This window comes from Meles meles, chromosome 1 (genome assembly GCF_922984935.1).
Source record: "Meles meles chromosome 1, mMelMel3.1 paternal haplotype, whole genome shotgun sequence".
Classification (NCBI taxonomy): domain Eukaryota; kingdom Metazoa; phylum Chordata; class Mammalia; order Carnivora; family Mustelidae; genus Meles; species Meles meles.
The window spans coordinates 9,265,465-9,279,352 of NC_060066.1; the positions used below are offsets into that span (position 1 = coordinate 9,265,465).

At 43.1% G+C, this 13,888-nt stretch overlaps 1 protein-coding gene across 4 annotated transcripts in view; it reads left to right on the forward strand.

Annotated features, from left to right (window-relative positions):
• Positions 1-13,888, forward strand: part of TMEM71 (transmembrane protein 71) — a 40,617-nt gene that overhangs the window by 15,452 nt on the left and 11,277 nt on the right. For 3 of the 4 annotated variants that reach the window (XM_046003439.1, XM_046003596.1, XM_046003653.1), the window contains exons 7-10: positions 3,451-3,624; positions 7,582-7,657; positions 11,223-11,284; positions 11,386-11,446. In XM_046003439.1, coding sequence (XP_045859395.1) covers positions 3,451-3,624; positions 7,582-7,657; positions 11,223-11,284; positions 11,386-11,446 — 373 coding nt within the window. The remainder of the gene's footprint in view (positions 1-3,450; positions 3,625-7,581; positions 7,658-11,222; positions 11,285-11,385; positions 11,447-13,888) is intronic. The other variant, XM_046003515.1, reaches the window with a different exon arrangement.

Here is a 13,888-nt window from a genome sequence, read left to right on the forward strand (position 1 = left end):
AAATAATCAGCCATGAAAGTTCTTAGTTCTTTCTCACTTCCATGTGAATTTGACCAGATAGGCTACTCTCTCTCTCTCTCTCTCTCTCTCTCTCTGACAGCTTTATTGAGATATAACTGATTTACAAAGAACTGTACATATTTAATGTGTAAATTCAATGAGTTTGATCAGGTTCAAACACCTGTGGCACCATCACCACAATCAAGGCATAGGAATATCCAAGCACTCCAGAGTTTCCCTGTGTCCCTGTGTGCATACGTGCGTGGCGGGGGTGGGGGGGTGTTTATAGTAACAACAATCAACACCAGATCCATTCTCCTTACAAATGTTGCCGAGCGCAATGCTGTTGTTACGTATAGCTACTATGTTACTTAGTGGATCTCTAGAACCTATTCTTCTAGTGTAACTGAAACTTTATACCCATTGAACAGTAAGCCCCCTTTCGGTGCCTCCCAGCCCCTGGAAACCACCACTCTGTTCTCTGCCTCTGTGACTGAGGATTTTAGGTACCTCCTGTAAGTGGACCTGCGTAGTATTTGTCCTTCTATGACTGGCTTATTTCACTTAATACAATGTCCTCCAGATACACCCTGGAGTACACTCCAGGTACACCATTGCAAAGGGCAGGATTTTCTTTACTCCTTCATCTGTAGATGAATGCTTGGGTTGTTCTGGAAGCGTGGCCATTGTGAACGGCGCTGCCATGCACGTGGTCCAGGACCTCCTGGGCCGCATGGTCATTACTGGATGATCCCTGTGTTTTACTTTCTGCTGTTTCCTTTCTCTATGGCAACCAGCAGGGATGCTTCTGCAGACTGCTTTTTGTCAAGCGGCCGCAGGGTGTGGGTGGGATGGTGGGAGGGAGACTGCAAGGTTGGCAGAAATTCCCGGGTCCAAAAGCACCAGCTCATTTGCTCAGTATCCAGGCTGAGTGGGAGGGGACTGCCACATGCGGAGTCAGCCCACCAGCCTGGGGAGGAGGCCACTCTCCCTGCTTAAAGCCTCAAACTCAAATCAGCTTTAGCCTCTGCAAAGATGAGCAGTGACACCCCCCTCCATCTCTATGAGTGCTGTGACCCTCTTACAGCAGCCAAAGTTGTTAGAATGGCTTCACATGTCTCATCCTCCCTGCCCCCCCACCTGAACTCTATGTATTAGCATACCTTATTGAGTGCTAACAACATGCTCCACGTTATTGCTGGGGTCTGGGGCTGGGGAGGGTGAGGTGGCCTTTTTTTCATGGTGGTTTTAGTCTCATAAGGGGAATAGGTATTAAACAAAAACCACGCAAATTATGTATTATATAGTGTGTGTTTATATAATAATTATGACATCATAAATTATGATTTGCCCTATGAAGGCAGAATGCAGGGTGTTTTGACAAGAGTAAGGGCAATCAGGAAGATATAGAAAATGTAGGAAAATACAGATGTTCTCTCTTGTAAGTGCTTACCAGAGTTGCTGAAAGAGCACTAATGATCAGGATTCATTCTACACTTGGGTCTGCTCTCTCTGTGACAGGGTTTCACAACCTCAGCAGTGCTGACACTTGGGACTGGACGATCCTTCATTGTGAGGCCTGCCATGTGCCTTACAGGATGCTAACCACATCCTGGGCTCTAGTCACTGGATGAGAGTAGCAACGCCCTCCCCTGCCCTGCCTGTCCCCCCGCCCCCCAATCTGTGACAGCCAAAAAGGTCTTTAGACATTGTCTGATGTCCCTGGGGGCAGAAATCTCCTCCAGTTAAGGAGCACCATTATATGAAGACCCCATGTATTTGGGGGGGGGGGTTCACAGTCGCTCCCAACTCTTGGAATGGGGATGGGACTCTCTTATTGCTGAGTGAGCACTTCAACATAGAGCAGTCCTCACGTTACACTCATGTTCCAAATTCCCTGGGAACATATCTTAGCAACAGAATGTGACCCATGAGGGCCTTCGTGATCGGAACCCTGCTTAGCAGTCCAGACAAGATCTTCTCCTAAGAGTTCCCACACTCACATGCTCTCCTGTCTAAGCTCATAGGAGCCCTCGCTATTCAGGAAACACCCTCCCCCATGTTCTCTCATGGGTTAATGTCTTTTTTTTCCCTCTTCTTCTTTCCCTTTCCCCTTGCTCCTTCCCCTACTCCCTTACTGTTTATTCTGTCTGCCCTCCCCTCTTCCTGCTGTCTCCCTGGAAGAACTCCTACTCATCCAATTTTCATGTAAGCACCATCTCATCTGTGAAGCATGCCTGGATTCCCCCGATGGACTCAGACACTCCTTCCTAGACTCTCCCTGGATGCCTTCTGCTGCCCTTCATGGTAGCAATGACCGCACAGCATTTTTATTGTTGGTGTGCATACCTGTCCCTCTCTAAACCACAGCCTCCTTGAATGAAAAAAAAAAGTTAAGATATTTATTATATTTTATCCAGCATCTCAAGGTATTTTACAGAGGGAGAATGCCCTTCACAGCTATTCTCTTTCTTCTCGACCAGAACATGAGGCGCATAAGGACAGAGACATCGTCTTCACCGTTGTATCCTTGCAGCTGGGTCAGTTCCTCATATGGAATCACATCCCGTGAATGTTTGCTGAAGGGATGAATGAGAAATAGAAGGAGTTGACTCTGCTATCATTTGGTGCAATAAAGATGAGAGGCTGTGGTGCCTGGGTGGGTCAGTCCATTGATTATCAGACTCTTGATTTCAGCTCAGGTCATGATCTCAGGGTCCAGAGATCAAGCCCTTAGTCATGCTCCTCGCTCGCCAGGGAGTCTGCTTGAAATTCTCTCCCTCTCCCTCTCCCTCTGGTGAGTATATGAGAGAGGCTCATGAGCCATGAGCCATGAGCCATGAGCCTCTCTCATATACTCATATACTCATCACACATCTCTCAAATCCATCTGTACAACTCCCACTGCACTCAGGGATTAAGGGTGAGATAGCCTATAAACGAGTCTTCTCCTGTACATGAGTCTTAGGATACTAGCTCATGATTTCTTGCAAGGCCACCTGGATATTACCATATACCAAAACCACATAATACATTATCTACCTGAAAATGCCACAGAAGTGTCCCTGGACACTCATTCAGAGCCACTCCAGCTCTCCACTGCTTGCAGCATAAATTGCAGACTCCTCTACTCAGAAGTCAGTGCCTTGTGTGACCCGCCCTCACTTTTGCTTTCCAGCCTTATGTCCCAGTGGGTCCTTTTGCTCTAATCCTATCAGAATGGTTTTCCTTCACAAGGTTTTCATGCTTCTGGCCTTTGCTGTCTCTGCACTGAAGAGCCTTTTCCTTTGGGGCCTACAAAGATAAGGACAAATTGAAATGCTACCCCAGCCAGAGACCCGTCTCCCATCAGATTCCCAAAGCGTCGATATGGGAATGACCATTTGCTACTGCACCTGGAGAGTCACTGACTGCACACCAACCACACACTGAGCCCTTCTTCTTTTCCAGGAGGGGATTCTGACTGTTCCCTGACTGATGCCTGGGAGTTGGAACAGCCGAATGTAGCCCCCTCCTCTAGCCATGCAATGTCTCAGATTCCACGACAAAACTCCCACGATGCGGCTCTTCAGTCTCATGTGGTGGCTTCTGAACATTTCCCAGGGAACATTCTGGATCATGCAAGTGAGTTGTTATTGTTTTTTTTTTTAATCTATACCACACCCAAAGAATTCCTCCTTTCAGGGCCAGAGAATGAGTTAGAGATGACTAAGGTGCAATTGGGAGTGGGATCTGTCTGTGGGCGCAGGGGAGGACTGGGGCACTGCGGGCGCAGGGGAGGACTGGGGCATTGCAGCCGCAGGTGACACATGCACACAGGAGGTCCCTGCTTTCAGGGTGTCATCTTAGAGGCACCAGAAGGACTGGGTTTGCAGTGTTTTATTTCTTCTCTTAAAAACCCTGAAGACATTTGGCAAAATGTGAAGCTTTGCTGAAGCTGGGTGATGCGTACACAGGTGTCTGTGATTTTATGTTTCATACTTAGCTGTATCTGTGACATATTCTATAAGAAGAAAAAGAAAGGAAGGAAGACAGAAGCACCCTTTAGTGCAAAGCCTCCGGCAAGGAAAAGTCCAAAGATATAAAGGTACTGGTATTTCCTGTCAGGAGTAAATCTGAAATAAATTCAACAAGTGTGTTCTTCAACCTCCAGTTTGCCAACATCGGATTAATCATGTCTGCGCACAGCACGGCATCAAGGCTCTGTCCCTCAGTTTGCCAAGGTTCAAAGCCCAGCCCCCACTTGTTAGCTGTAACTCAGAAGCGGTTCCCTGAACTCTCCAAAACAGCATTTTCATCTGTACATGGAGATATCATAGTTCCTACCTTGTCACGACTAAAATAATTCGTGGAAATCACTTAGCATCACGTGTCCTGTATCCTAAGTACTCAAAATGTATGTGAGATTATGATTACATAAGACTGAGGTGAACAGGAAAAAAAGAATCTTCTCTTTATTTGTCTTCACAAAACCATGAAGATACATCTCACTGACGTTCTTCCTCACTATGCCCCCATTCCATTTGGTTCCCAGGGCAGCTACTAGGTGAGTGTTCAAGGCTTTTGTGGTCCCCTTCCAGGTGCTGGGATGACAGAGAGAGCAACTTTCATTGTTTGCACGGTTTCCAGATGGTCCACAGTCACCTCGTCCAGGGGTCCCACCTTGTTTTCTGGGGGGGGGGGGGGCGGGTGGTTAAGTGACCCTTCTTGGTCATCTAGTTTTCAAGGTTTCCTTCTCTCATGCCCATTTCCTACACTGCTCTTGCGCATTTACTACTCTTGCATATTTACTTCTGTGTCTTGTCCACCAGGCTGTGAGCCACTTGACGATGGACAGTATGTCTCAGTCACCTGGATACCAACCAGCCCACATAGCATCTGGTACAGAGCAGGTGCTCCAAAACTGGTGGACTAATTAAGTGTGCTATCTCCATTTCATAGATAGGGATACTCAAGTTTAGACAGGTCAAGTAAGGCTTTGTACGTGTGCTTTGCTCTGTCGTGTCCAGAATGTGTCTCCAGACTGCGGTGCCTGGCCCCCTACCCCTTCAAGGCCCAGATTTAAGAACACCTCTGTGGGCCCTTGTCTGCCCCCTTTTGGCTGGTGGAGGTAACACCTCCCTCGGATTCCCTAGCCCTCTGAACTTAACTCTATTGAAAACATTTTCCTCCTCTTCTCCCACTATGAAGTCCCTGGACAGACAAGGTCTCCATCCAATTCTATGTGATTTCCTTCACATGGAGGTTGTGAGTATGCCGTCCAGGTGATCTTCTACCCACTAAGGACAGAGGCATGCCTGACATCATCTCTCTCCGTCAGGATGTTTTGAGTTCCAGAGGGTGGAAACCCAACTCAAGTTGGATTAATCAGTAATGGAACTTATTGGTTCATTAATGAAAATTTTGGGCATAGATTTCAGATTACTGTCAGTCTCTACTCCTGTTGTTTCTTGTCTTTTATGTAAGCTTTACTCTTTTAAAAAGTCTATTACTGGGGCGCCTGGGTGGCTTAGTTGGTTAAGTGACGGCTTCAGCTCAGGTCATGATCCTGGAGTCTCAGGACTGAGTCCCACATCAGGCTCCCTGCTTGACGGGGAGTCTGCTTCTCCTGCTGACCTCTCTCCTCTCATGCTATGTCTCTCATTCTATCTCTCTCTCAAATAAACAAATAAAATCTTTCTAAAAAGACCATTATTACTCTATGATGCTTCTTGATGGCGTTGTGCCTGCAACTTCCCAGATTCCAGTCTAGCGGAAAGAGATCATAGCCTTCTTGAGTTATAATAAGAGACCCAGTTTCACTGGTTCTGTAGGGTCCCACCTACATGGCAAAATGAATCACTTTGTCAATAAGTCTGTGAAGCTCCAGATGGCTGGAAGTGGATCGAATGCTGGGAGGGAACTCAGTCTCCAAGTGAACCATGCACTAAGAGCAGGGAGAGGTGGCTCCCCATGGGCACCACCTGGTGCCATCAAAGAATAGCAGTTAGATGCTTACTATTCTTGGTGACTTTGCAAGCTTGTGGGGGGAATCTAGAGAAAGCAAATAGCAATTTTAATTCAGTGTGTTACGGTTGCTTATGCAAATGCATGAGGGATAATGGGAGTATAGAGAAGGAGTAGCTGAGAGCCATAGAGGAATTGAAGGAATCAAGGAGATCTTCCTGAAGGAAGTGACAGTTGAACTAAACCAAACTAGATACTAAGTGCTACTGATGCAATGAACTAGTGAATACCTTGTATCAAATCACATAATCGTATCTTTGTAGAATTTGAATTTAAACCAGTCTCTGTTCACTGTTCAAGTCTAATGATTTTAGTGGTTTGTCAAGCTGGACTTGTTTCTGTAAAGAAATGTTTTCCAAATTCCATATCAAATCAGAGTCAGCTAAGAATACAAACACACTTTAGAAGAATGGTTAAGTGTTCAGCTGAACCCACAATAACTTATTGAATTCACAGTATACATGAAATACCGTACATTCGCAGTGACATCATTCACAACTGCTATATTTTGCATTGCCAATCTTCAGTACGCCACCCACATTATGGACTAAGTAGGTTTTGTTAGCTGACTCAATCTTCATTCATAGCAGAAATAGCAGAAATAAATACATTCACAGCACAGAGTCATTCCAAGTTTTAAACAACTGTTGCAAAATTAAGCTTTTGAAGCATTTGGCAGAAATTAAGCTGAGATCTCTTTATCCTTTCCTTTAGATCTTTATGTGATTCTTCTTAAGCCAGCTCTGATTTCTTTTAGATCACTCGAGTAATATTCAGGTTCATGATTGGTTTAACTTCAATGATTATAATTCCTGGGGGATTTCCTGTCATTTCCAATGTGGCTCTATAGCACTGAAATATTTTATTCATAGCAGAGTTTTTCAAGGACAAATAGTTCTTATTATATATTCTCTCTCTCTCTCTCTCTCTTTTTTTTTTTTTTTTTTTTTTTTTTTTGCCCTCTAGAGACTCACAGTATGCAAAGTTGCAATTCTCTTTCCCTGCCCCATTTTAGGCAAACACTGTGTTCTGGCTAGACATGGTTTTTAAACCTTGGCCCTGACACCTCAGAGCTGTGTCACCTTGGGGAGATTTCATCATCTCTCAGTCTTGGTCTTCTCACGTAAGAGCAATGACAGTGGTTCGTACCTTACACTTTTTTGTGTTGATTCAAAGAGGTATGAAAACTCTTCATGAATTATAAGGCAGTCTATAAATTTTAGGCTTGATTGTCATCATCATCAGAATTAGATTTCTGACATTAGCTTATATTCCACAAAATGTTTCCCCAGTAAAAATTTTACAGTAAAAGGCAAACCCCAAACTGTTTGTGTAGCATGATCATTTTAAAGACAGAAAAATTTTATTATTTGCTAAAATTATCTAATGAATGAATCTGTATGACATTGATAATTTTATCTTGCTACTTACAGCAAAATTGCTTGAGCTGACATACATTTCAAAATGTGTTTTGTGGGTTTTTGGGGTGTATAAAAAATAAATTCTATTGTAATTTTGTTGTTCTAAGATTGTCAGCAATGGTTTCCAACTTATTTATTTTATTTTTTCTATTAGAAGCCAGTCTGTGGCAAGTGGTCTCCTTTCCAGCAATTCTGCTGGCTGTGTGCTTCATCATCTGTGCGTGCGCAAGGTAATTCAGATTTTATTTTCACGCAGCAGTGTTTCATAATTAATAAAGCTGTAATTGACTGATAATTTCCTCACCCAATTCCACAATGCATTTTCAGTAGCTCCGTGGTTAAGATCGGTTCATTTGCCTGTGTCCCCTTAAGTGCCTCTTTTTCTATCACTCCCCCCCTCTCGTTATCTCACAGAGTGTACAAAAGCCCGTGGATTTTGCTAGGAATTTGGATTTTATTATGTATGATCTTTTGTTTAAATCCTAGTGACTCCCTGCTATAGTTAAACCCTGAGGAACCCCACTTGGAGTTCAAAGGCATTTGAAGTCCCAGTAAGGTCATGTGAAGTCCCTGCTGGGACTCCATCTTTCTTATTACATTACGATCTTCACATAAAGTCTCTGTTCCAGGGAAGCCCACTCAGAATCTCAGATCTCATAATGCTCTTGCCTGATTATAGGTATATTTTTGTTCTATCTTCTGTCCAGCATGCCATTCTTGTTCTTTTCTTGCCCAAGTCTCTAGGGCAGCGGTCAAGTCCCTTCTATGCTAAGTGCACTCATGCCTCAGGGCCTTTGCACTTGCTATTTATTCTGCCCAGTATAGCCTTCTCTAGAAAGCCCCATAACATGTGTCCTTACTTCTTTCTGGAATCTGTTCAAATGTCGCATCATCAGAGAGACCTTCTCTGACAACCCTGTATAAATAGCATACCACTCTCTACCACACATGCCTCACTTCACTTTTCTTCAGAGCACTTATCACCATGTGACCTATTATATGTTCACCTGTTTAAATGTTAATGACCTACCTCTCCCTGAAGGAATGTGAGCTCCATGAGAGTGGAGACATTGTGTGTCTCCTTCACTTCTGTATCCCCAGTGCCAGGGCCTCATCAGTGTTTGTTGAATCAATGAAACAGGGATAAATGGTCTAGACCTGGGGTCTTTGGGTGTTTGCATTCTGGTAAGCAAGTGTTGCTTGCTCTCAAGTCCCACCTCTTGAGGGTCAAATACCTCACATCACATGGAAGAGTTGTGTTTTTAAATACAAAGTCCTGGATCCCAGCCCTTGAGATACTAATTCAGATCTAGTGAAAATCTATATTTTAAAACAAGCATCCCAGATAATTAAGAGGTTTAAGTAGTATTAAATATTTTTAGATTACAATGGGACAAAGAGAACAAAAAGTGGGGGAGGTCTTGTGGTTAAAAATAAGTTTGCAAAATTCTGCATTGTGTATCCCAAGTCAGAGAATCATATGTGCGTTAGCATAATATAGACCCAGCGAAATAACATAGGGAAGAAACATGATTAGCTTTATTTAACTTAATGTTAAGATGATATCTATAAATGTTTCCCAGCCTTAGTTGATCATGGAAAGTTTTATTTCATGGGACTACTAATGAAATGTTCCTCTTAGGTAATTCCTCTAGATATGAACCTCTCTAAACCCCCCCCCCCCCATTAATAAGGGGCTTAACTCACCATCCATTGAGTGGGAGCTGCATTTAGGAACTTGCCTGCGAAAAAGCAGAGCATGGAAAGGGGGAAAAAAGGAAATTTGCAGCCAAGAAACCTGTCAAATATGACCTCAGGTGCTCAGATGGTCAAGGTGAACATCAACAGAGATAAGCTATACTGATAACATGTACCCTTGATATGATGTGATGAGAATGGCACTTTGTCTCTGTGGTCTTCCAGACCTCACTCTAATCAGAGAAAAACTTCAATTGAGAACATTTTACATATTATCTGACCAGGACTCCTCAAAACTGTCAAGGTCGTCAAAACCAAGGAGAGTCTGAGAAGTTGTCACAGCCCAGAGGAACATAAGGAGACATGACTGAATGTCATGAGGCATCCTGGATGGCTTCATGGAACGTGGATAAATTAGGGGAAAACTGTAAAGTCCAAAAGTTGTGTGGAGTTGTATATGAAGTACCAATATTGGTTTTTTCATTATGACAGTATGCCATAGTAGTATAAGATACTGATCCCTGGGAAAGCTCAGTGAGGGGTAAATGAAAACTCTCTGTGCTATTTTTGCAACTTCTCTGTATATCTAAAGTTATTCAAAAATTTAAAAAGTTTATTTAAGTAAGGCATTGGTTAAAAGAAAAATTATTGATATGTGTAATAGCATGGATGAATCTCAGACAAAAGAGTGTATGATTGCAGATACATGTAAAATTCAAGAAAAGGCAAAATGAATCCATTATTACAACTATAAGAAAGTAGTCAATGTGGTGTCTGTGTGGCGTAGTTAAGCATATGATTCTTGATTTAGCTCAGGTCATGATCTTGGAGTTGTGAATTGAGCCCCATGTAGGGCTCCGCACTAGACATGAAGCCTACTTAAGATTCTGTCTCTCCCTCTTCCTCTGTCCCTCCTAACCCTCTCTCCTTCTCTTAAAAAAAAAAGAAAGAAAGAAAGAAAGTTTAACTCTGGAGAAAAGAGTAGGCAAAGGAAATGTTAGAGGCTGCTGGAAATATTCCATATCTTCAGCTGGGTAGGGAACATAGGAGTTCAGGATTTAAAAGGAAGAAAGAAAGAAAGAAAGAAAGAAAACCAAGATGTGCACTTTAAATGCTTTATTGTACATTGGTTAAGTTTCAATTAAATAACTTTAATGCATACAAAGAGAGGTCCAAAAGGGTATTCATCAACATTTATTAATGGCTGCTTTAGGCCAGTGGAGTTTTTTTGTGATATTTTCCTTTCCCTTCCATATTTATTTATAATTTCTTTCAGTGATTCATTTTTTCTAAATAAAAAGAATAAGGAAATGGTTCTTTTAAAAAGATCCACCCTGTGGACACCTGGGTGGCTCAGTTGCTTAAGTGTCTGTCTGTGGCTCAGGTCATGATCCCAGGGTTCTAGAATCAGGCCCCCATGTCAGGCTCCCTGCTCACTGCCTGCCACCCCTCCTGCCACTCCCTGTGCATGTGGATGCTTTCTCAATCTCTCTGACAAATAAATAAAGAAAATCTAAAAAAAATTCCACCCTGTGAAACAATACCCATCAGATCGGTAAAAACCCAAAATTTTAACAATGAATCTTGGAACACTGAAAAAATAAAATTTAATTTAAAAAAACCCCACAAATTTTAACTTACTTTTTGGGCAAGGTTGTAAAGCAGTTGGCCTATGGATTTTCTCCTTTGTTTCTTCTAAATAGTTGATACTTTTGTGGTTTCATTTCAGACTATGGCTCATTTTGAGTTACATAGTTAAATTTTGTGTTGAGGTGTGATGTGTATGTGGATGTTCATCTTTTGCACGTGGATATACAATTGTTACAGCACCATTGCTGAGAAGGCTACCCTTCTCCACCAAACTGCTTTTTCTCCTCTGATAAGACTCCGTTAACTGTATCCATATGGGTTCACTTCTGGTCTCTCCATTCTCTGCTATTGACCTCCATGTCTATCCTTCGCTAATGCCACAATATGGTTATTACTGTAGTTATTTTAATTCTTAAAGTAAATCATAAGCCTTTAGTCTACAAGAACATCGCATGTGTTGGAAAGGCATAATCACTTGGCTAAACCTGAGAAATCCTGTTGTTTCAGATGGTTTCTGGGAGGAATATTAGTCAGTGTCTTCACATGTTCACTGGTGGTGATTATTGCCTGTAAGTAGCCATTTCTCAAATTATTCCCCTGATCCTTGAATTTTATTCCAATTTGGGTCATTTAAAAATAAGTCTTAACTATTTTCTCTTTCTTATACAAGATACTGTCAAGCCATTATTTCTTGGCCTTGCCAGCTATGTCAAAACCACCATCTATGCTCAGTAAGTATTGACTTATCACTGTCTGGTCAGAGATGACTATAATCCGCTCTCTGAGAATGCTTCTTTTTTTTAAAGATTTTATTTATTTATTTGACAGAGAGAGATCACAAGTAGATAGAGAGGCAGGCAGAGAAAGAGAGGGAAGCAGGCTCCCTGCTGAGCAGAGAGCCCGATGCAGGACTCGATCCCAGGACCCTGAGACCATGACCTGAGCAGAAGGCAGCGGCTTAACCCACTGAGCCACCCAGGCGCCCCTCTGAGAATGCTTCTTGCTGAGTAATAGATGACAATGACTACACACAGGACAGGTCCTGATCATTTGTCCTTAAGAATACTTCCTGTTCGGGGGGGGAGGAGTCAAGATGGCGGAGAAGTAGCAGCCTGAGACTACATCAGGTAACAGGAGATCAGCTCGATAGCTTATCTAAACATTGCAAACACCTACAAATCCAACGGGAGAGCGAAGAGAAGAAGAACAGCAACTCTAGAAACAGAAAATCAACCACTTTCTGAAAGGTAGGACTGGCTGGAGAAGTGAATCTAAAACGACGGGAAGATAGACCACGGGGGGAGGGGCCGGCTCCCGGCAAGCGGCGGAGCAACAGAGCACAAAATCAGGACTTTTAAAAGTCTGTTCCACTGAGGGACATTGCTCCAGGGGCTAAACCGGGGTGAAGCCCACGCGGGGCCAGCGTGGCCCCAGGCCCCGCAAGGTCACAGAAGGATCGGGGGAGTCGGAGTGTCGGAGAGCTCGCAGGTATTAGAACGGAGAAACCGGCTGCAAAGACAGAGCCGAGGACTGAACTCTCAGCTCGGGGTTACCTTGAACTGGTCGCGGGCTGGGTGAGCTCGGAGCGCGGCTAGAGGCTGGGGATACGGGAGTGATTGGGTGCTGTCCTCTGGGGGCGCACTGAGGAGTGGGGCCCCAGGCTCTCGGCTCCTCCGGGCCGGAGACTGGGAGGCCGCCATTTTCATTCCCGTCCTCCGGAACTCTACGGAAAGCGTTCAGGGAACAGAAGCTCCCAAAAGCGAACCCGAGCCGATTACTTAGTCCGGCCACCGGTAAGGGCGGTGCAATCCCGCCTCGGGCAAAGACACTTCAGAGTCACTACAACAGGCCCCTCCCCCAGAAGATCAACAAAATATCCAGCCAGGACGAAGTTCATCTATCAAGGAGAAAGCAGATTCAATTCCTAAGACAGCAGAGCAATTCCAGAGGAGGAGAAAGCAAAGCACGGAACTCATGGCTTTCTCCCCATGATTCTTTAGTCTTGCGGCTACTTCAATTTTTTTTTCTTTTTTCAATTTTTTTCTTTTTTTTTTTTCTTTTTTCTTCTTCTGCTAAATTTTTTAAAAACTTTTACCCTTTTCTGTTTTAACATTTTTTGACTAGTTCATCTAAATATATATATATTTTTTCTTTCTTTTTTATATTTTTTTATTTGTTTTATTTTTAAAATTTTTTTCTTTTTTCTTTTCTTTTTTTTTTTCTTTTCAGAACCTGTTTTTATCCCCTTTCTCCCCCCCACAATTTGGGGTCTCTTCTGATTTGGTTACAGCGCATTTTTCCAGGGTCTTTGCCACCCTTTTAGTAGTTTATTTGCTCCTTCATATCCTCTTATCTGGACAAAATGACAAGGCGGAAAAAATCACCACAAACAAAAGAACAAGAGACAGTACCAAAGGCTAGGGACCTAATCAACACAGACATGGGTAATATGTCAGATCAAGAGTTCAGAATGACGATTCTGAACATTCTAGCCGGGCTCGAAAAAGGCATGGAAGATATTAGAGAAACCCTCTCTGGAGATATTAAAGCCCTTTCTGGAGAAATTAAAGAACTAAAATCTAACCAAGTTGAAATAAAAAAAGCTATTAATGAGGTGCAATCAAAAATGGAGGCTCTCACTGCTAGGATAAATGAGGCAGAAGAAAGAATTAGTGATATAGAAGACCAAATGACAGAGAATAAGGAAGCCGAGCAAAAGAGGGACAAACAGCTACTGGACCATGAGGGGAGAATTCGAGAGATAAGTGACACCATAAGACGAAACAACATTAGAATAATTGGGATTCCAGAAGAAGAAGAAACAGAGAGGGGAGCAGAAGGTCTATTGGAGAGAATCATTGGAGAGAATTTCCCTAATATGGCAAAGGGAACAAGCATCAAAATCCAGGAGATGCAGAGAACCCCCCTCAAAGTCAACAAGAATAGGTCCACACCCCGTCACGTAATAGTAAAATTTACAAGTCTTAGTGACAAAGAGAAAATCCTGAAAGCAGCCCGAGAAAAGAAGTCTGTAACATACAATGGTAAAAATATTAGATTGGCGGCAGACTTATCCACAGAGACCTGGCAGGCCAGAAAGAGCTGGCATGATATATTCAGAGCACTCAACGAGAAAAACATGCAGCCAAGAATACTCTATCCAGCTAGGCTAT